This window comes from Branchiostoma belcheri, unplaced genomic scaffold (genome assembly GCF_001625305.1).
Source record: "Branchiostoma belcheri isolate BF01 breed outbred unplaced genomic scaffold, Haploidv18h27 scaffold96, whole genome shotgun sequence".
NCBI lineage: Eukaryota > Metazoa > Chordata > Leptocardii > Amphioxiformes > Branchiostomatidae > Branchiostoma > Branchiostoma belcheri.
The window spans coordinates 152,560-178,699 of NW_017804642.1; the positions used below are offsets into that span (position 1 = coordinate 152,560).

Here is a 26,140-nt window from a genome sequence, read left to right on the forward strand (position 1 = left end):
CACATGTGCCGCAAAAATGATGGTGTACATGCGCACAAGAGTCCGCGCGCCACAGTTCAAAGAAGCAAGATGGTGGGCTCACCACCCTTGGTCGCTAATATGTGAGCGTTCAGGTTGTGAAAGCGTGCGGAAACATTGTTGTTGACTGGTACGCGCTCGATGTCAGCCAGGGAGAGCTAACTTTTGCGCAACTGTACGAGGGACCTGTAGCGGCGAGTGAGTTTCGACCATACAATTTCAAGCAAGTTTTGTCAAGATCAGCCACACTACAGTGCAAATATTCTTCTGCAAATGACGAGAAGGTCGGGAGAGGCATTGAGGTTTACTCCGGCAGTTCGGGTGTTTCATCCGTATGGTGATCGACAAGACAGCTGCTACGACTGAAGCTGTTCCTAGGCCTAAGACTGCTTTTGAGGTATGACAAGTCTGTTTTAAATCGAGTACCTTGTACGGAAAAAACACGGGTGAAATATTCCTAGAAGGGGAGTATAAAATAAATGCATACATGTATGAAGGCTCCTTGCATGTATTTTGCATGGATAATTATGATCGTTTATTCGTTTCTGGTTATTTATACTTGATGTTGGCAAAATACATGTATGTTTTTTTTTTTATTCTTAAATTTTTGGTCCACATTTGGCACGTAAATTGCTAATTTTCAGTCGGATTTGTAAGGTATTTTGGCATCTATAGCTGTCAACAAACTATGCATTCAAGCTCAAAGCTCTTTTTGAAGTACTATTTGGGGGGGGGGATTTTTAGTCTAAATTTTCTTAAGAATTCTTTTTCCCCATCATTTTAGCTTTGATATCCAATTTAGTAACGTTGTCTGCTCTTCCATTTCTTTGATTGCATTAAGACTCATTGTGAACTAGGAACAGAAGGTTCACTTTTCTTTTCACATGTACATTGTACATGTATACAGGTATGATGAAAGCATCAAGAGAACAAGGTCAGCAGGAGTGGATGTTTCCAGCCTATGCTGGGACTGAGAGCACACAACAATGTAGCAATAACAACACAGGTGAGTAGTGAGGTACATTTGATATGGATTGTTGCAGAATATACCCTTTAAATTTAAGGCACTTTGGGGACAGTAAAGACGTATATTTAACTACAACATATAACCTAAGCCTTTATGTGGAAAAAAATTTTTTTTCCTGAAGAGTTGGATTTTAGCACAATTGACTATTGTTCCATAATTTTCCACCTGTTTCATGTAGTGCAGTGACATGCACTTCACCAGTAGCACAGTACTACTATTCAGCCAGACTGAAGTCAGGGGTGATGACGACGATGCTGCCTTTGGTGTGCTGGAACTGCGGTGAGGAGGAAACGCTGCCCATACTGGCAGAGAAGACTCAGCTGCATACCAGACAATAAACCCTGTTTGTCAGGTAGGCATACATTTGTTACCTACATAAATACATTATGCAACTTATGTAGAATAGCTCTAAACATATTTTGTTTGGTTCCACCTTTATTGATATTCTTTCTCAAAAGCTCCTATAGACTATTTGCATAGGTAGAAATGCAGTAATGCATGCAAAGGGTTAATCAGCAACTAATTTTGCCTTGTATGCTTTGTTTCTGCAGGCCTGCAAAAATGTGACAGGACGACAACTGCCGTTCCACCTGATTTATTGCTGTTTTGATGATGAATAAAAGACTTCTTGCTTGTTACACTGTGTCACCTCATTCAATTTGTGTCCTAACATCTGTTGTCTCTTAGTATATTTCTAATCTAGGCATCTTGTTTTTTTGGGCCCTTCTTGTTTTTTTTTCGCCCTCTCGCATTCGATTTGGAGTCTCCAAAGGACGTCATCCATAAAATTTACTTGGTGTGGCCTTATTAATAAAGTTTAATAAAAAAAGTCTGTCAAACCTGTTTATACATTCCTGTCTCGATATCGCACATTTGGCCGGAAACCAATCACTGATATTGTTTCTATATTTTACTAGCACTTGATGTTTTATAGTAGCGAGAATGTTGAGTTTTATTTTATATCCTTTTCTTTCACAATGTTCAAAAGTTGCCATACATTGTACCATGTGCAGTTATCGTGCAATCAATTTCTTCTTGTCTAGATTCCCATCCAAAGTTTCTGCCTACACCTACTTAATAGGTAACCTGTGTTACATACCGGCTATGCGCGCTCGCTGTCGGGGGCCGATTGAGCCTCTTTCCCCCAAAAGGCCCGCTGGCGAGTTGACGTGTGAAGGATGGTGTATTTATACATACGATATGCACAAATGTACTACTGTACCCAAGACTGCACAAATGTACATGCTAATGTTGTAGGGAATACAGGAAACCTATTCACATTATGCATATTCCAGATTTGCCTGGGTGCCAAACCCATAGCACACTGGACACAAAGTAGACTCAGTGAGCACTGAGATACTTTGTGTCCAGTGTGCTATGGGTCTGGCAACCAGGCTAATTCCAGATGTTTACACTGGGGGCCACAGACCTGTCAAATAAAGCACGCTCTGCTGGGGCACTGGGCCACTAATGTTTTTTCAACAAACAATTTCAAAGAAAACATTTTTTCAACTCAAACCAATGTTGACAGCTTCCTGTCTGTAACTTGTTGTTTTAACGTAGATATGAATAGGATTCCTGTATTCCCTACAACATTAGCATGTACATTTGTGCAGTCTTGTGTCAGGGTTCACAAATTTTACAAGAGTTATGCAGTTGCTCCAGTACATGTAACAAACATTAATAAAAAGAAAGATTGCCTTTTCTACATTGTACATTATGAATGATGTATACTATGTGTGTTTGAAGGCTGGCCAAGTCGTTAACCCAGCATTAACCCAGTATTAAAACTTTCAGTATTAATGCAGCTTTAAGCGCCAATTTCGCAAGGATTCTGTTGTTTCAACAAACAGGAAAGTTTTTTCCAGCTATCCTTGTGGGCATAAAGCAATGTAATCCACAGAGGGTGGAAACCAAAAAGGTCTAGTGCAGTATGAAAGACATATAGATTTCTCTTATTAATTAATCAAATTGGGTCACAATTTTACATAATTAATATCTGTCAATGTCCCTCTTCTTCTTGATTAAATATGCCACCATTTTAATTGTTCTATCATGGAACGCAGCAGATTTATAGACTTTTGTCATTAATTATGTAAATTAGATTGTGATTTGCATAATTGTCATCTAATTAGGTCAAGCATCACTTAAGCTACCGAGATACCAAAAATAACAACAATCCGTCAACCGGTTCTTGAGCTATCCTACTTCAAACATTTTCAAACAAATGCCTCTGCATTTCCAAATTAAGCTGCTACGGGCCCCAAACTTGTGGCACTTCTTTCTGAGCACAAGAGCTACCTACAATCTAAAAATCATGACCCTATCACGTCCAGATCACAAGATTTAAAAACCAGAAGTTTCGCTACAGTACTTTCTAATTAAATGACGTGGGGACCCCCACGAAGCCCATATTTGAACTTGACCTTGGTATTTTCAAGGGTAACTTGCCAAATAAAGAACATGAACATCCATTTAAAGATTCTTGAGTTACCTTGTCCACAAGAAAAAACACAAAAAACGAAGGTCAACTGCAGTGACATAGAAACCCCCAGGGGGCCCATCTTTGAACTTGACCTCGGCATTCTCAACGGTAATTTGCCCACTAAAATCATGAACATCCATTTAAGGATACTCGAGATATCTTGTTAACAAGGAGAAAACAACAAAAACCAAGGTCAACTGCAGTGACGTAGGAACCCCCACGAAGCCCATTTTCAGCCTTGACAATGGCCATCCCCAAGACAACCTGCCTGCCAAAAATCGTGAACCTCGGACCTTGCCTTCAAGAGTTATCGTGCCTAATCTGCCAAAGAGTGCAAAAGCGATTTCATAGCCTTCTCCGAAGGCATAGCCTTCAGTTGAAGGCAAATATCGATAACAGTTCTGTGAATTAAGACCTATAATCACACTCCATCTGCTAAGTTAATGTTTTCTGTAAAGATGTAGAATATAATGGTAATACCCAGGAAATGAGTATTAAACTGAAGATTGTGTTTGTTTATTAATTTTTAATTGTTTGACCCATGTATAATGCTGTAAAGCAAATGGCTAGTCTTTAGAGGTGAAAATACTGCAAATATGGTTTATATACATAATTTACACATAGAAACGGCAGACATAACCGGACTCCTGTAGAAGATAGACTCTGTAAGGTTTGTAACTCTGGTAGTGTAGAAGATGAAATACATTTTGTTTGTAAATTGTATGATAACGAACGTGACACACTATTTAGAACAATCCACCTAGACAAGCTGTATAAAAGTAGAACAAAGAACGAGATATTCAGTCATCTCATGTCCACCAGTAACGACCATATAATAGAAAAACTATGTGAATTTATCTCCTATTGCTTTCAAAAGAGAGAAGAAATCCTCAAGGCCTAGATTAGTTTATTCTCTAGTAGTTGTTAAGACTTTTACATTATTGTGTTATCCTTGTATCCTATGTATAATGTTACCCAGTTTCATGTAGAGTACATGTAACATCGCATTCTGATTTATGCATTTAGCCCCATGGGCATGAACATGCAATCAAAGATTCATTCATTATATAACTATGAAGCGTACTTCAATTATTCAAGTTTTACATTCTATATGATTAAAGGGGAAACCATGCATTGCTCCGGAATATACTGCAAAAGTATGAGATTTCTTTGACCACTTAAAATGTATGCGTATGTAAACGTTGTTGCTGCATTGGTATAGTGAATGTTTTGAAAGTAGGATTTGGAAAATTCCACTTGTTTGCTTTGCTTTGTTGTTAAATAAATATAAGATCAATGGCAAATTAAGTTTCTTTGTGTCATTGCATATAAAATCATCACTACGTAAAGTTTTATTTAGTCTTTACGTATAATAACTCTTCCCTGCTATAAGGAGACGCTTTGTTAATAGTAATGTTTCATACTTATTTAGAAGCATGATTACGTATGCAGTCTGTGTCAACAACCAAAACAGACTGTCAATCAGCCAAGAATGAACAGTTGAGTAGACCTTTGTTGCTGCAGCTGCTACCAGAAAGGAGAATAATCAAGGGCATTTATCAGCAGCTCTAGAATAAGCTTCAGAGTAATTCATACTGTTGCCTGTACAATATGACAAGGGTTGTTGCTGATGAATAGGAAGATAATTCGTATTACTATAGCTATTGCTAACACGTGCAGAGAAGATCTTCTATATAAACAAAAATAAAACTTTTTAAAAAGCCGGAGATATAACAGTCACTAACAACAGAACGCGCTGGCGATCAGCAAATTCATTCAGAATCATTGAATATCTCATTTTTGTAACTTATTAAACACATAACAGGAATCTACAAAATGTGAGATTTTTTCTAACAGTTCTTGAATATGGTTAGCTGTGTGGCTGATGACAACTAAATCTGAACAAAACTCACAGCAAAAAAACAGATATTAAAGCAAAATTTACGAAATACGTATTGAAATAGTAGGGTGTGTATATCTGTTTATCCAGTCTAATAAATCAATTCAATAGTATCTATTTAGATACAAGTTATGCATGTATGTAGTTATCTTTATCTCTCTATATAGCTAATTCAGATCTAATACAATTTAGATCATTCTATTAGTTGTTGTTTCTCTTCATCGACTTTTCTATGTTGAATTTTTTGAATGGGTCCCTTTTGACCAAGTGAAGTTACCACGGCCCATGGCTGCTCTTCTCCGCTCCCGAAGACTCCAAAGACGACGGCGGTGGCAGCAAAAAATCCAGACTTGATCAGGACCACTCGTGACCACTCCTGTCTCGTCTGTAAAAATTCAACAAAAGCTTTTTGACAAATATTTCTTTAAAGTCATTCAATTCACATCCTATGTTCTCAATTTTATTATAATTGTCTGGCTGTCTGCCTTTAAATCGAAATGCAATATGTTAGATATTGCAGTTCAAACCTGTTCACCTGGTTCAGAATGATTTCTACCTAGTGGAACACAGATGGACTTTTAAGATGACAGCTGAGGGTTTTCTCATTAACGTTGCTCACAGATTAATTTAAATAGAAAACTATGACAGGCTATTTATAGCTATTCTAACAACAGTAGATATGAATACCACATTGTACCTCTATATTTGATTCTGAATTATGACTTGATTTGACAACTTGTTTTTTTTTTAATTTTCTAATTTTTGAGAGTTACACAGTGTTGTATTATTTGTCCCACTTATGTTTTCAGTTTATTTGGTTTTTGTATACATGTCATAATCTACGCCACGTTACTTATGCAGAATTTTAGAATACTAGTATTTGTACAATGTATAATTTTTTTCCTTGGCATCCATCAAAATCAGCTCATAAATTTGAAGGAAACACCCAGGTGTCTCTTAAATGAAATAAAAAATAATAAAAAAATAAACAATTTTTTCGCTACGTACCTTATTCTCAGTAAGTTCTGCCGCCAGCAGTGGAAAAGTCAGGCCGACAGCACGACAAACCACCCGGCCTGTCCCTGTCAGCACGCTGGCGTATCGGGGTGCAATGTCAAATGGGTTGGCATAAAAAACTGAAAATAAAATATTACAATGATGAAAGCATTTTAAAACGTCTTTTTTGACGTCAGCGTTTTTACATGGGAAGCATGAGTGTTGACAAGCATTAATATTCTATCATTGACACATGTACTTAAAATGTTGTTGCATACTTTTGATTTTAACCTAATAAAGTAAACTACTAAAGTTAAGTTGCTGTTGTAATTTAATTTTACCAGTTCGTTATCCTTTTTGAATCCGGTGGTCCTACGATAAGTAGTTGTTAAGGGGGGCGTCCAAAGATGACCAAAAAGCCATTTTTGAATTGGGTTACTTGGGAATAGGACAGCGGCTGTACAGGGTTAAATAGTTGCTCATAGAATATTTGGCTCTATAGTATTATCAATTTATGACTAGATTCTGGAAACTTGCATTTAATGCCTTACCTTTCTTTGACGTGACACTCTGTCAATCTGCCATCACATGTGTGCTACCAACTTATACTCTGCTCGGACAAGAATGCAGTCAAATACCTTTGGTATTTCCCTCAATCACTCACCTTCACTTACTGACTCACTCACTCACTATTTATACTGCACTCTCATTGGTGGAGCCGAAATGACGTCATGCACAATACTATATAAGGCAAGGCGAAGCACGAATATTGCGCAGTCAGTTGGAGGCATCCGTAACGCCAAGGAGCGCGGTATGGGTACACAAGTAATCGGGGGTAGGGGAGAACAAGAATAAGTACAAAAGAGAGAGCGTACTCGTTCGTAAACGTACGGGGAGTACCCTGTCCTTTTCCACCACCCACTCTACACTCTCAACCCAAGAGAGGTTGAGTGACGCATGGGGACAAGGCCCACCGCGCGACTTCGGCACTGCCCCATAACTCATGAAGGATACTCCAATGATTGTGCAGTGTAAATAGGAGACTTTCTCCTATAGCCCACGCTTATTAATATCATTGTACATGGAGATAAAATATAATTACCTGCCATCCCAGCTGCAGCACTTCCAAAGCCTATGGCGATAAAACAAACAGCCACAAGAAAGTTGGATGTAAACGCCACAATTAAAAAGCATCCAGAAACGACCAGACAACCTGCAGATTAGATGGAAAGAAATTTGTAAATCAGCTTATAAAATTGTTTATGTAATACATGAAACAAGAAATAGGAGATCCTAAACTTTTTTGAAGTAGATTTGGTTTGAGTCACTGAATTACAACATACAAAACCCGGCATAGGATTTTATGACTGCGAACTCCACTGTTTGTCCATGGTTTACGCTTCATACCTTACCCTTGTACCTACATGTAGGTCGTAGCGGATCAAAAATTTTGTCGAATAAGTTAAACCCAATATATGCCCACTCACGTTGGAACCCAAATGTACCAAACAACCATACGGAACACTACCTTCGTCCCAGAAGTAACAATACATGACAATTGGTTGCGACTTGAAATGGTGTCAGCTTAGATAATTGACCACATTTACTTTGAGTTTAAGGATTTTCTAATTGAAAGCTTCTTACTTGTCCTGTTTCTTGCCGCTATATGTAGCCGATGAAGGTGGCGCAAAATCACATAACGGCGAAAAGTAGTAGTTCTGTCAGAAGCTTAGAAGGTTCACGATATACACCTAAACGTAAGTAATTTACCTTCGCCAAGAAGGTTATGTTTTCAGTATAGTTAGCGATTGTCCGTAAGTATGTCTGTCTGTGAACGGCACAACTCAGGAATTTTTAAAGGTATGTCATGAAATTTGGTAGGTGGGTAGGTCTTATTGAGACCTATAAATGATTAGATTTTCACCCCCTGGCGGATTTTGTTGGTACTGCAGCAGAACTTCCGGTTTTGATATCTCGTGATCTGGACATACTAGGGTCACGAATTTTTAGTGGTAGATAGCTCTTTGGATAGAAAAGAAGTGACATGAGTTTAGGCCACCTAGCAACTTGTGTTGGACCTGCAGGATATTTTAAAAATATTCGAAGGAGGATAACTCAAGAACGGCTGGACGGATTGTCGTGATTTTTGTGTGTAGGTAGCTTAAGTGATGCTTGACATAATCATATGAGAAGTATGCAAATCGGGAGTTAATTTGGATAATAAATGAGGAAATTCCATAAATCTGCTACGTTCGATGATAGGACTATGAAACACATGTGATATGTTATTGGGAACGAGAAAAACATCTCAGGATATTGTAAAAGAAGACCTAATTTGCATGATTAATGAAAAATGTTATAATTCTATAGTTGTAACTGCTGGGAATTTCATACAGGAGGACATCAAAAGACATAATTTATTCAAATCATAACCTCATTTGCATAATTTGGGAGGAAGGACTAGAATAGCCTTTTTTTGTTAAGATAAGGCTGTAATTGGGTGGAAAATATGATCAATTGATATAATCCATCCAAATGAGGCTCTTATTTGCTAAATCAATGATTAATATTGTATAATTCGTCAACCAGAAGGGTTAACATTTGGCGAAAGTATGAGATCGTGGAACTCTTGTTTTGGAATTTTCCCAGGTTCTGTGTAAGAAAACCCCAATTTTCTACTAATCTTATATTTTTACGTGTTTACATTGCAACCTATGGTAGAGAGTGAGTGAGGGAGAAAGTGAGTTTACCTTGTATTTTTTGTAAAAAATAGTCGCAACTGATTTATTGTCTTTCACTCATTGACTAATGTTATTCCTAACACATATCCCTACTCCTTTAGTCAACTAAAGAGGACATTTAAAATACATACATACCAGTGACAGCCATTGATTTACGTGCGACGGTCGTTGAAACATGCCGACACAGTGTGTTTCCGATCAAGGTGAACAGCGGCTGTAAAACTCCGAATAACAGAATAGGGATTCCGGAAATGACCCCAACCTTTATGAATAATACAAACATTACAAAATTTGAAAGTAGTTTCCAAAGTGAAGTAACATACGCAGGAAATCTTGTCTTAAACAGTGTTTGCCTAAAACATGACTCTGATGACTGACTCTGGCGTTTCCAAACGAGAAAATATTCGTCTGTAGGGGCGATTTTTTAAAATTCAGAGAATCAAATTTAACGTAAACAGCTAACATTAAATGTTTGTTTACATGTACCTCTTTTCTTGTGATTGTAATTTACTTTTAATTTTCAACACATGTTTGTTTACAGCTTTTAAACGCACCCATAACGCGTCATAGTTAGGCAGCTCTACTTTATGAATGGCGCTTATTTCCAATTAAGTAGGGTTAATCGAGATTAATTTGTAAAGAAATAACCAAAACCGTACTAGTTGTATTGTCCTAATGTTACAATAATGTAGCTTGAAAGCATGACTCACTTACCAGTTCGACCTGTATCCCAAAGCTTTGCTGGAAGTAGAGAGGCAGGAGAGTTTCTTCCCATATGTACGAGGCTGCTAGAAGCATAATGGAGGCCCAGACGGCAGGAGACGTAAAGATGTGACAGAATGGAACACCTTTCTACAGAGAAAACGTACATTCAGTACATTATAACACAGCAAAACACACAGTCACACACACGCACGCACACAAACACACACAGGCACACACACACACACACACACACACACACACAGCACACACACACACACAGGCACACACACACACACACACACAGGCACACACACACACACACACACATATTTCTCATCCCTCGGGTTTGAATGGTTGCCGTTACTCACCCTTTACAAACGGCTATAATATAACAGATTGTTTAGATAATTTATCAGGTTAGTTAATGATTCAAAAGCAATTTGAAAGTTTTTATTTTTTATTAATAACCACATTTTTACCACGAGTCGACGTTTGGCTGACCTTATACCATCACCATGTAACACTATACTACAACAATACGTATGTATGTCCGAATTTTACGCCCATGACTGCACTGCATTACAGTAAATTCTAGTGTTAACAAGAAAAGCTTTTTAAAAAAGCTGGCCGGGGCGCACATTGAGCATAAGAGCAGATACAAAATTTCCCCGTGATAGCAGTGACTTAATGCACTGCGCTACTTGTATATATATATGACAATATGAATGTGAATCAGTGTTGCAGTCATCGTATTTAACAAGTGCCGTCAATCAACCTGTCACCCCTACTCCCCAATGGTAGCTCAAGCTATCCAATTCATATGCAAATGATCCCTATCAACCTGTCACCCCTACTCCCCAATGGTACAGCTCAAGCTAGCTAATTCATATGCAAATGATCCAACGCATGGCCCAAGGACCCAACCTACCAGCAAAAACTGGTTACGCTTTAAAAAACATTCAATTTAATCTTAACTTTGCTTTGGAGTAAGTAACGAAGAACAATCTCTACTCTTGCCATGGCTAATATAATCATGCTGGATTAAATGCATTTGTATAGTTTGTAATGTCAATATCTTTATACATTGGATTTGTTAAAGTATGATTGATGCATAGACTAGGTATATGAATAAATAAAAATGCTGATAAAATATCTGGTAACTGAAAAATAAGGCATTTTCTGCATACCATTGTAGTATAATTTATTATGAAGTTCGTCTTATTGCCTACCGTCTTGATTCCGTTTTTGTCGTGACTTTGTGTCTCCAGTGTATCTTTCCTCTCTCCCAAGCCTGTTACTGCGAATCCGAACGCAAGAGCTGCCCACGTTATCCCCAGGCCCCCTGCATTTTCATGGACAACAATGACCTGTACGTAGCTAACGCTACATTAGCCCTATCTAGACCGGGCTTGTTTGGGCTTAGTGCCCCCCCCCCTCAGAACTCTTAGTGCCCCCCCCTCAGAACTCGTGAACGGTATATCGAATGACCATCAATTTTTAGAGGATGGTGTACTAGTAAAAAATAATCATAACAACAATTTTGATGTCGTTATGACTTGTTGTGACGTCAGTATGACGTCATTAATGTGATTTTAGTGGCCAAAACTGTGTAGATGGGTTATTCCCTGAAACTCAATGGTAAACAACCAAACTTTAACAAAAATAGTTTATGATAGAATATTAGGGTGAATTGAGACTTACGTTGCCCATAGCAACACCGATGACGTCATAAATTGACGTCATGCATACTTAAGGTATCCGCCATCTTGGATCATCAATCTTGAATTTTTAAAAATTGTTTTTTTAAGATAAAGGCTAAAATACATTGAAAATAGACTAAACACTTTCATATGAACCCATTTTATAAAAAAGAAGAGTGTCATCGTATTAAAGCATAGAATGTTTACAGATATACATGTAAACAGACGCAACAAAAGTATATTAAGCGTTTAATAATTACAATCTATGATTAAAACTATGGTGAGGTAAAGTTGGTGCCTTACATTTGGAAAGCCCTGTTCATAATAAAGTTTTAGTGGTTAACTTACCAAACATGTAAAATGCTGTCTGCCAGCCCAGTCTTTGCGTCATAAAGCCCGTCGCGATTTTTCCAAGGGACTGGCCAAAGTAGTATGCTAAAACAATTTAGAAAAAAGTATGCATTGTGAACTAGATGTCCATATGAACATGTACTTTCGACAAATTAAATTACTCTCTTTGATTATGTAAAAATGTCCCTATTAACATAAATACATTAGTTGATTATTGCCTCTAAATCCCTCCCCAACAACACTTTTTAACGTGTAGAAATCCAATCTTTGGCCAAAACCTATAACAAAAATACACGAGTTCGTATGGATATAACTGGATCTATTTTTTACGCACGCACTACTAAAACTGTGAATGCACTGTTACTAAATCGGTCAATGTTTTATTGATTTGTTGATTTTTAGTGAACTAACAAGACAAGCTTCTGACATATTACCTGCAAAGATGTAGGGTGAAACCCTTGCACTTTGCCTTGGTGTTAAGTTTTGGCTTAGCACACCAAACGCGGCGGGTTCGCATAGTCCCTGTTAAAAAAAATCAAAAGTATTGACAGTGGCACCAATAATAATTTTGAGAGTGCATTGATGAATTGCATGAGCTAATGAAATTGAACTGGATATGGCAATTACAAATGCATAATATACTAAGTAAACAAACTTTAAAACAGAAAATGGCAAAATTTTTACAACTAAAAACTCAGTACATTAAAAGCAAATTAAAATGGTACACTATTATGGATGTCGTTAACATAATCACGTCGGTCTGTCACTACGGCATTCTTTCCCATTGCTAGGGGCGTTAAAAAGTATCGGGTAACAAGACGCAATTTTGGGCTAACCGTAAAACATTTGAAAATAAACAAAATAGTTTCAAAAAATGTTAGTAACGAAAATTTTGTTAAAAAATAAAATTAATTATCGTCTTTACATACATTTAATGGTAATGTTTCGTAAAATGGGTGATGTTTTCCATTAGGAAAGTCGATAATTTTCGGGATTTCGAAGCGCCATATTTTAGCCAACCATTGTTCAAATGTGACTTTATATATTACGCAAGATCCTCATTTTTTATTTTTTCCACGACTAGGAATAAGATGAAAAATAGTGTTAAAGGGATTTTCTTATATTCGACTTCAAGTATAGTTTTTGTCGACAAAGAGGTAAAAAACGCTTTTTTTGCTTTTTTCGCACTCGATTACCCATAATTCAAAATCGAGTGCATTTTTCAAAAATGCCTAAAACTCGATTGTCGGAAAAACCGTTACAGTCATTTTGAGCCGTCAATGAGGTATGTTGGACTCTCCATGTTTGAACTAGTTTTGCAGACATGTCATCTTGCCCTTAAGTCGGGATTGTGATATCCATACTATCCTAAACACAGGGGTGCCAGAGTATACAGTGCACATACAAGTTTACTAGTATACAGTGCAATTTTACGGATTTCAGTGCAAGTTTACTAGTATACAGTGCAATTTTACGGATTTCAGTGCAAGTTTACTAGTATCCAGTGCAATTTTACGGAATACAGTGCAATCGTATTAGTAGAGTGCACCTTTACGGAATACAGTGCAATCGTATTAGAATACAGGGCAATTTACGGAATACAGTGCAACTTTACTAGTGGCGTTTAATCGCGTGACTTGGACCCTGCTTTGCCTTGAGTTTCAAGATGGCGGACGCCGCTGACCCACATATTTCTGTCTTTTTTGAGAGAAATCGAAATTATTCCTATGCAGTAACGTGCCCTGTGTGTAGTATGTAGTGATTTGACCAAAGATCTATCTACTTGAACGGTCCAAATTCGCTCGCAAAACAAAGAAATATGTGAGTACGCTCCGTCAGCGGCGTCCCTGGAAAACGGGTCCAGGTTACGTCATTCTACGTCACTAGTAAAATTGCTCTGTATTCCGTAAAATTGCGCTGTATACTAGTAAACTTGCACTGTATTCCGTAAAATTGGACTGTATACTAATACGATTGCACTGTATTCCGTAAAATTGCACTGTATACTAGTAAACTTGCACTGTATTCCGTAAAATTGGACTGTATACTAATACGATTGCACTGTATTCCGTAAAATTGCACTGTATACTAGTAAACTTGCACTGTATTCCGTAAATTTGGACTGTATACTAATACGATTGCACTGTATTCCGTAAAATTGCACTGTATACTAATACGATTGTACTGTATTCCGTAAAATTGGACTGTATACTCTGGCATCCCTGAAAGAATCATTACAATATTCAAGGTCACCCACAAATACGACGGTACCTTCGCTATATGTTTCATGTCCACCGTCTGTCCACAACAAAATGATAAGTGTATATGTACTGTCCAGGAAACGGTTTGTATTTGTGATATTGTGGGGGTTTTTTCTGTTAAGAGGTACTCACGTAAAAAGGGCTGGAAAATCCGTACTGTACATGACCGCGAGTGACCCCAGATCGAACGCCGTTTGGTTCGAATCACGTCTTATCGAACACGATTCGGGTTCTAAGGTATTTGGGGACATTGGGGCCAGAATTTGACCACCGTTAAAACTAGTTCTGTCTAAATATTGGATCTCGAACCTTTCTCTTTGAAAATGGTAAACATTGCGTCATATGGCTAGTATCCCATATGGATTATTATCATGTAGCCAGGTGGCGTTGACCAATCAGAAGCCCCCATATCAAATTAATCATGACCCCGTAATGTCACAGCTAGCATGGCGCAAGAATTACAAAATTAAAGTGGTCCTTTGTTGTGAGACCAATATGGGAGTAAACCATCATGCAGGGTCTCTTTTTCCAAACATTTTTAAATTAACTCGTTTCCTTGTTGAATAGAAATGTTAACAGGCTTGCCATCAATCAAAATTCTAGCAATGCATAACGAAATTAAGACCATGCCAATATCCGTGCATTTTAAGCGGAAGAAAATGAAACATATTTTGCAACAACCCAAACAGTAAGTAAATTTCTTTCATAAAACATTCAAATCACCTGAGATGACTTAAAATTGAAGACTCGCCCCAGGCTAATGGACTAAGATAATCCCAATGGAATACACGTTCTATTCCAATGACATATTCATGTTAACTTACATGTATATGAACCCTGGTGGAACAGGTAAAACGATCACACTTAGGGGCATGCAATTAATAAATTAGTGTCAGAATTTTTCCTTGAAGAAGTGACTAAGGCCAATTTAGAGTCAATATGTTGGTCCGGGGAACCGGGAAAAAGCGAACGGGAAGACAGGGGAGTGACAGTGACGGTTTGTTATGTGGCATGCGTGGATGTGTCAGTATTTACTGTATACGTCTGGATAGACTACATGATAATAATGTCAATGGCTTGTCTGATCCTCGGTGTATATGGCGTAATACACCTTGTCAACTTCTATGAACCACCTCATAAAACCGCCTTGTTCGCTACGCTTACTCGGTGGCTTTCTTTGGTGATTATAGCAACTGACAAGGCTTTAATTAAGGGTTAATGACCCGCCCCGAGGTGAATATGGTGTGATAAAGCCTTGTCAGTTGCTATAACTACAGAATAAAGCCACCAAGTGAGCGCAGCGAACGAGGTGGCTTTATGAGGTGGTTATAGCAACTGACAAGGCTTTATCACACCATATTCACCGAGAAAGGGCGGGACATTAACACTATTATCATAAAGCTTACACGATAGCCTATCCAAACTGATGCAGTAAGTGACACAATGCACATGCTGAATAGAACATAGTTCCATCTGGAGTCACCTGAGGTCATTGGGTAGAGTTCATGTTAACTGGGTCACAGGCAGGGAACAGGTGTTCTTATGGAACACAACTTAAGTTATTTTTGGATTTTTTAGAACTAGAGCCGTGTTCTATTGGGTCACCTGAGGTCATATGCGGGTGATTATTGGGTTTTTTTAATGTATGGATTTGGATGATTAAATACCCGATTTTGACTCTATTTATGACATTACGGCATCATAAGGAATGTGGAATGGAGCCTTCTGATTGGTCAACGTCACCTGGCTATATGATAATACACTATATACACCTTGGGGCGGGTCATGAACCCTTAAAAATGTCTTACCTCTACCAGGCCTGCTAAGACACGCTGGGTTACTGCAGTCTTAAAGTTCCCAAACATGACAGGACCAAGGACATGCACAATGGAGCCGGCACCAAATGAGGCCAGGAAAATCCTGAATATTTAGGGTTTGGTGGAGTACAAAAATATCCATCTATTTATTAACGTTTTGGTTAATAAGGTGTTAAGAATTTTTAATAGACAACTAATATTATGATAGTATGAAAGTCAAGAATTATTTTTTGTTTCTTTTTTATCTAATTTACCAATTTTAAAGCAAGACCACCAAATGTACAAAACCTGAAATCTTTAAAATGTATATTTATCAGCAACAGTATTACCTTATAAAAACTCCTTACCTGATAGCTGAATATCGATAGGCCAGATAGCCTCCAATGAAACTTGATGGCAGCTGACCAAGGTAGAATATACTCATTATCACACTAACTTGGAACTGGCTGTACTGTGAGTGGGGCTGTTTTGAAAATATATAGACACAAATGGCTAAAATAATTCCTATTCTCTTCACAAAAAGTCTGTAAATAATCATTATAATAACCAAAATTACAGTTGATAAAGGTTAGATATCTAGGCATACAATATTCGAAGACAAAAACTCTACTACTAGATAAATAAAAGAATATTTCTTCTGGATGTTTGTTCTGGATGCGAGTTCGTAATTGTATCAGCGCGACAAAAATGATGTAATTTGGTGGCATTATAGTGACTGATGTCACTCAAAACGTCCGGAAGTGATATCCGTAATTTACTTATTTTGATTTGTCTTTACGGATCTTTTCAGTATAAATATTGTAAGAATAGTTTTAACATAAATCGCGTTGGTTGCCCTACGTTGATCAGGTTAAGTTTATGTTGACTACGAGGTAAAAAAAATGGTGTGTCAATATAATGTCGGTCCTTTATCATGGCTTACCTGAGAGACGCTTGTGTTTGTATCGTTAACTGGTGGCATCTGTAATTCAACCAGAACAACTGCGACGCTGCTTCTTCCCGCGTACTGAATTAGAATCGCCCCAAAGAGTAGAAGACACAGCAGTTTGTTGGACGTGGCTATGGCGTCTGTCGTATTGTCTTCTCCCATGGTGAACTCTTCCTAAAAAATTGAAATAGAGGGTTACCACTGTTAAACTAGATCTCGGCGATCTCATACCTCCACGACATGTTTAGTGCTTTCGTAAATCTTATGCATGGTGATGGCCACCTGTAAATGGCTTACATTTACAATCCTGCTCATTAGCAAAATTTTTATACAAATTATTTACATAGCCCTTACCTAGTAACATGCAACACACTGGTGAAATCCTTATCATTTGGCGTGGACAACGTATGATATTGTTTGTTATATGCAAGCACGACCTCTGGCATACCTTTGTCAAATCATGTTAGCCGTCCAAACTGACTAATTTTTATGCGATCATGAAAATTATAAGAGCCCCTTTGTAGATATTATATCAGGTGATCATATACTTCACCCAATGACAGGGTCATCCTAAGAAATAAGGCTATTCTAGTGTTTCCTAATAAATTATGCAGATGGTGTCCTGATTTGAATAAATTATGTTTAGTGATGTTTAGTTCACCTTAAATGAACTTCCAATTATGGCAAGTATTAAATTCCCAGCAGTTGCCACCATATAATTGTACCAATTTTCCATTTATTAGACAAATCAGGTCTTCATTTACATAATCAATATCTGTCAATGATCTTGTCGTGCTCAATTACATGTCACAAGTGTTTCATAACCCTAATATGGAATACAGCAGATTTATAGAATTTCCAAATTAATTATGGAAATTAGATTCTGATGTGTATAATTGTATTTAAATTATGTCAATCATCACTTGACTCAACCTGCAGTTCAAAAACAAGCTGCTAGAGGGCCTAAACCCATGTGACTTCTTCCCAAGGACAAGAGCTACCTACTATCCAAAATTTTTGACCCTAGCATGTCCAGATCGCGAGATATCAAAACCGGAAGTTGCACTGCAGTACCAAGGAAAGCCACTAGGGGGCCCAAATTCTAATCATTTTCGGGTTTTGCCACACCCTACCAACACACCAAGTATGAGACCAATCCATCTAGCCGTCCTTGAGTTATTTTGTTGACTAACAGACAGACTTACAGACTGACGGACAAACGAAACTGAAAATATAATATCCATGCCATGTCATGGAGGTAATTAGAGGAGAAGCTTATTGATAAGGAAATATGAAACCTTGTGAGTACACCATAACTATGTAAAAGCGAGTGGTAAATGTTAATCATTGAATGGAGAGAAACAGACACACTGAACGTTTTATGCTGCAGTATTATTAAAAGTTTGCATAGACACACTTCAGATTTAATACTTTGAGCCGGTGTCACAGCGATCTTGCCCCCACTTTTTTGTCCTCCTGGTGCGGTGAGATCACTAGCGATTTTGCCCGCCTCCCGTCCCTTAGTTAGTCTACTCTTTTACACCGTACCACAGGTATGGCAGGTTCACAAATTTCATTAACAATTCTAACGATACTGTTAAGGGTTCTGTTGAAGCAACAAAGTTACTTCACAGCACAGGAATCTCAACAACACAGGATTTGAGCTGATCATTGGAAAGATAATTTTAGAGTGTTTACATACAACATAATTCTCCGAATACAACGAAATACAATTATCAGAATTATTCCACAAATCCGTGTACTTAGACATGCTTAAACGGTAGTTTACGAGGAAATAACTGATTTTATTTTTGGTCGGGGGCGAACTCGCCAAAGGGGGGCGAGGTGGGGGGGAACTAAATCACTAGAGATCAGGGCAAAAATCACGGGAGGGCGACATCGCTGTGCATGTGACACCGGATCGAGTCGTCTTGGTTCAGTATCAGCCGTTTTCTACAAATAAGTTTAAAAATTGTACATTACCTTCACCTCTCGGTTCTAGCCGACAAGCAAAAATGTGGTTACTTTCTGATGACGTGTCTTGAAGTAGTCTGTCCACATCTGACCTATTTTCCCCATTCCACAGTTTACAACGGTTTTGCGTATTCATCCGCATAACATTCATCAGCGAGAATTCTAATGTTTAATAAGCTAGAAATAAGAATACTCCCCCCCCCCAAAAAAAAGTTTCATCTTTATTGCGAGAAATGATCTCTACTTCAAGCTCTTTAGTACTATTCTAAAATACTGGTTTGCACTATTTCTTGTGATCGTCGTGATCTGTTAGCGGGGGGGAATAGGGACAGTTTGTCAGACAATTTGCCTTAAGGGCAACTTGTCGCATTAAGTGGGTAGCGCTGAATGGCAGCAACGCCGCCAAAAGTGCAGCATCCTGTCATTAACATCTGACAGCTCAGCTGCTAAGCAAAGGCTTGGGGCTCAAATAGGGAGAATCACGATGGTCAAATTGGGGCCCAAATGTTCCACTCTGCTGTTATGAAGATTGAACCCGCGAATCTTGTTCGATATGACGTCATTCGAACCAAAAGGGCGTTCGATTTTGGGTTACCCGCTGTCATTTACCCGCTAAAACCCCATAAATCAGTTGTTTGGTTCTCGTGATTCTTTTTTTAATCGGAAATTGATATCAATTGGATGAAAATGTTGACACAGAGTTTAAAGTATAACATTCAAGGTAAACAAAATTACTTGTTACATTTTATTTTGACGTGTATTTACTCCCCAAGTACTTTTGTTATGGCATCACCACACCACGAAGTTGTAAACATATTGTGTTCACTCATGTTTCTTCTTCTTCTTCTTCACCAAAGTCGTCTTGGTTCAGTATCAGCCGTTTTCTACAAATAAGTTTAAAAATTGTACATTACCTTCACCTCTAGGTTCTAGCCGACAGACAAAAATGTGGTTACCTTCTGATGACGTGTTTTGAAGAAGTCTGTCCACATCTGACCTATTTTTCCCATTCCACAGTTTACAACGGTTTTGCGTATTCATCCGCATAACATTCATCAGCGAGAATTCTAATGTTTAATAAGCTAAAAATAAGAATACTCCCCCCCCCAAAAAAAAAAAAAGTTTGATCTTTATTGCGAGAAATGATCTTTACTTCAAGCTCTTTAGTACTATTCTAAAATACTGGTTTGCACTTTTTCTTGTGATCGTCGTGATCTGTTAGCGGGGGGGAATAGGGACAGTTTGTCAGACAATTTGCCTTAAGGGCAACTTGTCGCATTAAGTGGGTAGCGCTGAATGGCAGCAACGCCGCCAAAAGTGCAGCATCCTGTCATTAACATCTGACAGCTCAGCTGCTAAGCAAAGGCTTGGGGCTCAAATAGGGAGAATCACGATGGTCAAATTGGGGCCCAAATGTTCCACTCTGCTGTTATGAAGATTGAACCCGCGAATCTTGTTCAATATGACGTAATTCGAACTAAACGGGTGTTCCATCTGGCGCTACCCGCTGTCATTTACTCATTGTATACAATGTACAAGAACATGTCTGTAACTCTAGCAACAGACCTGTATCAATGTACTGCAGAAAATACCAAATAGAAACAAATGTAAAGGTATCAACGCTGCTGAGTGTTTTTTTTTTAATGGTGACCTTTACACCCGATGTGTTCTAATAAATGTTCACGGCCTTTCTAGCTTCACATTCATGCATTAAAGCCTGACAAACACTGAGGCATAAACTCAACAACAGCACAACTTTTTCCCTGTTCTTTTTGGCGTAACTAACTCGAAAAAATCCTACATTACTGTAATCACAGTAATGACTAAAAATCTGCCCACAGTCTTTACATTACCATTTGAATAAAGACCAAACAGACGGTGGGAGGTAAAATCACTTCCCTTGATCGAAAGAAAAAATACCGCACTTCGCTTAATCCCAAGAACACCGTCCGCCTCTTCTCTGTCGAGTCCAGTAAGTCCAGAAAGTCCAAGAGATCACCGTTCTGACCTCAAATCTACCCCGTGTGCAAGACTAATCTTAGGCTGCTGCCACACGGTATTACGGATCAGCTACCGAAGAACACCATAGAAGAACAAGGGGTACCAAATTCCGGTGAGTAAATTTCTTCTTAATTTTCATTATGAAAATGACTGGCTTTGTTTGAAAAACCTTTTTGCCTAGTTTTGTCGACTGACCGAAAGAAAATCCAAGGTCAAGTTGGTTCAATAGACACGGGAATTGGCCAGTAATTCTCAGCAGCGTTATTTTCGACAAAATTTTCTTGGTATACCAAGTACTGACGTTGACTCACTTGAAATGCACCAGTTTGCTTCACCGTCAGACCCCCGTTGCCATGGCAACGGCCACTATGACCGCCGCCAATGCTTAACTATGTGACTTAGTACCGAAACCGCGTTCACCCCCCCCCCTTCTGCCGTAAACAAGCCTTACACTAAGTAAAAATCACTCTAAATGATAGAGTAGGCACTAATGATTATTGTTAACAAGAAAAAGAGGGCCAGAATAGTACATTTTATTGGATAATAGGACCAATAAATGGCCCCCTAGCTCGTACGGGCCTTGGACGGGCCCTAGCCCTATGGCAGGTGCCGAAGTGCAAAGTTGGCAATATCTCAGTAACCGTTTGGAGTTGTGAAAAAAAAATTGGCCAAGTTTCACATCTTGCCTAGTTTTGTGTACTGACCGAAAGAAAATCCAAGGTCAAGTTGGTTCGAGGTAGCAGAACACAGTATTAATGGGCGACCCCCGGGGTCTGTGGCGCGGGTATAGAAAGTAGTACAGCGAATATTCTTGACTGGGTAGAAAGCCTGATAGGAGCGTCAGCAAGATGTAAATTGTGCTGTGTGGTGTAGAAATGTATCCGGTTTGAGACTGTATGATTTGAACTGTGGAGGTTTTGCAGTTCGTGTATAAATGCGCCGAATTTCGCAACTGGGTTTCCGGGTGAGTCGGCTGCAGTTCAGGTCATCTCCGTAGAGGGCGATTTCAAAGTGTACGTTACGAGCAGATACGCTGACAGGATTTTTAGGCTTCTAGATATTTTGTAGTTTGTACCTTCTTCTCAAACATATTCGATTTTCGTACTCTGGCTACAGTAGTACATATATAGTGGCTTGTCCGCTCCCTTAAAATGACTACCCATGAGCTGACAAGTGCGTGCACTGCACTGTAGATCGCATCGCCCAACTGCCAAATTGTCGAGGGTCAAATGTGACGTCTTTCTAAAGTAATAGGACCCATGATATTGAGAACTGTTCCGCGATCTTTGAGAACGATCGAGAGGTTTATAGCAATATGTCGTAGTTGGTCAATACAGGTTGGTTTTGGGGGTCCTGTGACCACAAATGCTTGTTTTCACTGGTCAGAAAGTATTCCGTTTTCGAAGGAAGCATATGAGGATGCGACAGTGCGAGAGTTCTGGGTTTGCAGCCGAATTCCAGTGAACTGTTTTCTGGGCCTGGTGCCTTTTTGGTCTTGACTGCTAGGGGGCGTTTGCAGACGTCCCAGACTTGCAGGGTTGGTACTTGTTTGGGCGCAGGAAAGTTGGGTAAGGCGAGGCGCAGGCAGTACGTTGGACACCACGATCATCATACTGGTCATTCTGGCATGGCTAATACGAAACAGAGGCCCACTTTATATACAGCTTTTCGGGACAGCGGGACTGCCGACAGCGGGAACGCCGTGTAAAGAGAATCCCCGACAGCGACGGTGTGTCTGAAGACGTCGTGACGTCCCAACAACGGGAAATATCACCGCTGTCGTGAAAATGTGTGTATAAAGTCGTTAGATACGCCCGTTTTTAATTAGGGTATAACAAAATCAAAAAAAAGAGGGAAAACTAGACAAGAGAGACCAGAGGTCTCTTAACTATTTGCTTTTTTTTTTAATTTTTCGACGTTCCTGAGACATAGACAAAGGAAAGGGGACACACCAACCCGTTTTTAATTGGGATATAACAAAATCAAAAAAAGAAGGAAGACTAGACAAGAGAGACAAGGGGTTTCTTAACTTTTTTTAACTTTAAAAGATGTGTCAAGCTACCCACGACAGGTTACTGTCCAGGTGCTCCCACCAACCCACTCCTGCCAACTTGACACATCCAGACCTCTGTTCAAGTCATTTGATGTGAATAGCCAGCTCCAGATAGTAACATTTTTGGTCTATCGCACGCCGCGCCGGGGCATGTGGGTTGTGCGTGTGGTACGGGAACTCATGACACGGATAAAGGAAGGTAATTAATAAGAGACATACGCAAGAAATATGAACTATACATACTAAAGAAATAGCTTGAAATTGTTTTTAATCACAATGATTAAGAAATTGAGTTTGTACGGCCTCACAAAGGTGCATATTTTTTTCTAATGTGTTTTCTAACTGTCGACATGTTGAACATACCTTCTTATTAATAGATTTTAATAAAAAAAATGATCAAACCTGTTTATACAATCCTGTCCCGATATCGCACTTTTGGCCGGAAACCAATCGATGGTATTGTTTGTATATTTTACTAGCACTTGATGTTTTAGTAGCGAGAATGTTAAGTTTTATTTTATACCCTTAATTTCACAATGTTCAATAGTTGTTGCCAAACATTGTACCATGTATAGTTATCGTGCAATCAATTTCTTCTTGTCTAGATTCCCATCCAAAGTTTCTGCCTACACCTACTTAGGTAACCTGTGTTAGTTACATACCGGCTATACGCGCTCGCTATCGGGGGCAGACGGAGCCTATTTCCCCCAAATGCCCGCTGGCGAGTTGACGTGTGAAGGGTGATGTATTTAGGCTATGTTGATTTGATTACTAGTATATGGATGACATCCTCCGGGAGCCCCAAAACTGATGCGCGCGTGCGAATAAAAAAAGTTTTGCAAAAAAAAAGTTCTTTTCATTATGAAATCTACGTGGTCATGAGGGTTCAGCAAATGGCACAGAATATGGTTTGCCGAATAATCTAGTCTTCATATTCATTTCTTTACAATTTCGTCTTTTTTCGTTTGATTTTGGCATTCTACGACATTGGTATAGTTTGTATTAATTTTTTTGTAACGTATGGTATATTTTTGCTCATTTTGCAACTGTTTTGTACGATTTACAGTATGGTTGAAACCTTTTTTTTTTGGAAACGGCCGAAAATTCATGCGCGCGCGGATGTCATCCATATAATCAAATCAACATGGCCTTATGGTACAAAGGCGTAACTCCATTTGCCAAACACGCAGTCACATTCACACATAATTGACTGATACGTCTCGACAGGCTAGATGTTATGTAGTAGGCCGGCTGCCATTCGTCGCTGCATGTTCCTCAATACAGTAATTACAATAATACTGAAAGATTTAACCATTAAAGGGGTCATCATTAAATTTTTTTGGATCAAAAACTGAATTATTTCAGTTAGAAATAGCCCTGTGCATGACATTTACATTTCTGACATTTGTGGTTGGCGCTAGAGCAGCCCACATGTACAGTTTCTGGATCTATCAAAAACTATCATTAGGCCACAGCAAGTAATTTTCATGGATTGCATCAGCTTGCGCGTTAACTTTCGCCTGATTTTGGGGGGAAAAAACAAGAAATCGTGTTGCCTTCTGACAGTGGTCAACATGACTAAAATGGGCAAAGATGTCTGTTACCACGTCGGAAGGTGGATGGCAGATAAATATTAAGCGAGCAGACAAGACAAGGCTCTGATTTATTGTTTTGCCTTTTACTTTAATGCAGTGATGCGTTTTATCCCTTTCATATGTGATGCTTACTGAATCAAAACCATTTGTAAAATAAAAACTTTTGTTTTTTAGTAACAACTTATTGGATGTTGCTATCTATAGTTGTCAGTAAACTTAGCACAATATACGTATCATTTCTTGGTTTATGATGTCAAAATTTGAAAATGTTGGAATCTTGTTTTTAAGCCCGTCTTTTACTCGCCCTATTGCATTAGATTTGGCGTCCGTGGAGGATGTTATCCATAAGATTTACCAGCATACCAAATATCGTCACAATACATTAAGGCCGTCGTAATTTTTCTAACTACAAATATTCGGAAACACCGACAGACAAACACATACACAAACACACACACAAACACACACACACACACACACACACACACACAAACACACACACACACCAACACCATTTTTTTTTTCATTAGGGGAATGAAAACGCGTGATTTGATTTCATTTTAGTCATGTATTTTTAACTTAATCCATTTATTAGGTCAGTTTTTTTTTCCAAATAATCTTTATTGTAATTTCAAAGAATAAAGACAAAGGACATGTTCACATACAAGAAAATAAATACCCAGAGACATTTGCAAACAATACATCAGTCTAACAATTTACCATATAGTGGACCCCATTTCAACATATGTTTATCCATTTTCCCACAGTTTTGTGCTATCACATATTCTAGTCTATGATAGTATTTAACATAACATGTAAAGCCCTTAATCGTGACCAACTTAAACTGTCTGTGTTTATATAGAGAGAGCTTTAATATCAATAACAATATATTAAGGACAATAGGATGATTAACTGATATACCTAATATGATAATTCTGGGTGTGAGCTTAATTTCTGTATCAACATGTTGTTTTATCCAAAACTCCACATCCCCCAGAAACCCCACAAGAGAGGTACAATGGCAAAAAATATGTAAAGGTGTCTCCTCTTCCAAATTACAATAAGAACATAATGAGTCCTCTGCTAAGTTCCATCTATATAACGTATTTTTGAGAGCAAGAAAGTTATGTAACAATTTATACTGAAATACTCTTATATAAGAATCAATAGTTGTTTTATAAATTAAACTGTAATACAAATCCCATTGTATTTGTATGTTAAAAAGATCTATCCAATATTCCTGGGCTTTACAGTGGAAATCAACAAAGTTCCTTGCTACCAAATGAAATCTATATAATTCCTTATTGATCTTCGCACCTTATAACCACTTTGAATATCTTATACCAGGCATAAGAACAGTTACACAGTGTTGATTACCATAAATCATCTGTTTCCATTCCTGAGGAATACTTGATAACAACTGTAAATACATAAGCTCATTACAGAATCTTCCATATTTCTCAGTGAAAGCTGTATATGATAAAAAATATCCATCCATGTCCAATAAGTCATTAATAAAGAGTATTTTCCTTTGGCTGAAGGTCTTTCCAAAAAAAAGGGTAAACCATTAATAAGTATATTTCGAATT

At 38.3% G+C, this 26,140-nt stretch overlaps 1 protein-coding gene and 1 long non-coding RNA gene across 3 annotated transcripts; one reads left to right on the forward strand and one right to left on the reverse strand.

Moving 5' to 3' along the window:
- The first annotated feature begins 32 nt into the window (after window positions 1-32).
- LOC109461765 lies at window positions 33-1,657 on the forward strand. The gene is made up of 4 exons (XR_002139706.1): window positions 33-415; window positions 926-1,024; window positions 1,224-1,397; window positions 1,597-1,657. It is a non-coding gene; the product is annotated as an uncharacterized LOC109461765 (long non-coding RNA).
- A 3,846-nt stretch (window positions 1,658-5,503) lies between these two features.
- On the reverse strand, window positions 5,504-19,912 carry LOC109461764 (vesicular glutamate transporter 2.2-like). Of its 2 annotated transcripts, XM_019758158.1 has the most exons (9): window positions 19,860-19,912; window positions 16,924-17,103; window positions 16,349-16,464; window positions 15,993-16,104; window positions 9,882-10,019; window positions 9,303-9,429; window positions 7,529-7,639; window positions 6,439-6,566; window positions 5,504-5,815 (listed from the first exon to the last, which is right to left on the reverse strand). In XM_019758158.1, the coding sequence occupies exons 1-9, from the start codon at window positions 19,893-19,895 to the stop codon at window positions 5,624-5,626; spliced, it is 1,140 nt and encodes a 379-aa protein (XP_019613717.1). In that variant the 5' UTR covers window positions 19,896-19,912; the 3' UTR covers window positions 5,504-5,623. The 2 variants fall into 2 exon arrangements, with proteins under 2 accessions (XP_019613717.1, XP_019613716.1); XM_019758157.1 differs by lacking the exons at window positions 5,504-5,815; window positions 6,439-6,566; window positions 7,529-7,639; window positions 9,303-9,429; window positions 9,882-10,019 and adding exons at window positions 10,427-11,214; window positions 11,921-12,007; window positions 12,358-12,445.
- Between the last annotated feature and the right edge of the window lie 6,228 nt (window positions 19,913-26,140).

Bases quoted from the DNA above. Each gene is read 5' to 3' on its own strand.
- LOC109461764 (XM_019758158.1), bottom strand. From the start codon at position 19,895: ATGTGGACAGACTTCTTCAAAACACGTCATCAGAAG. The intron at 17,104-19,859 runs GTAACCACATTT...TCAATTTTTTAG, and splicing joins TCAAAACACGTCATCAGAAG to GAAGAGTTCACCATGGGAGA. The intron at 6,567-7,528 runs GTAATTATATTT...TTTTATTTTCAG, and splicing joins TGCTGCAGCTGGGATGGCAG to TTTTTTATGCCAACCCATTT.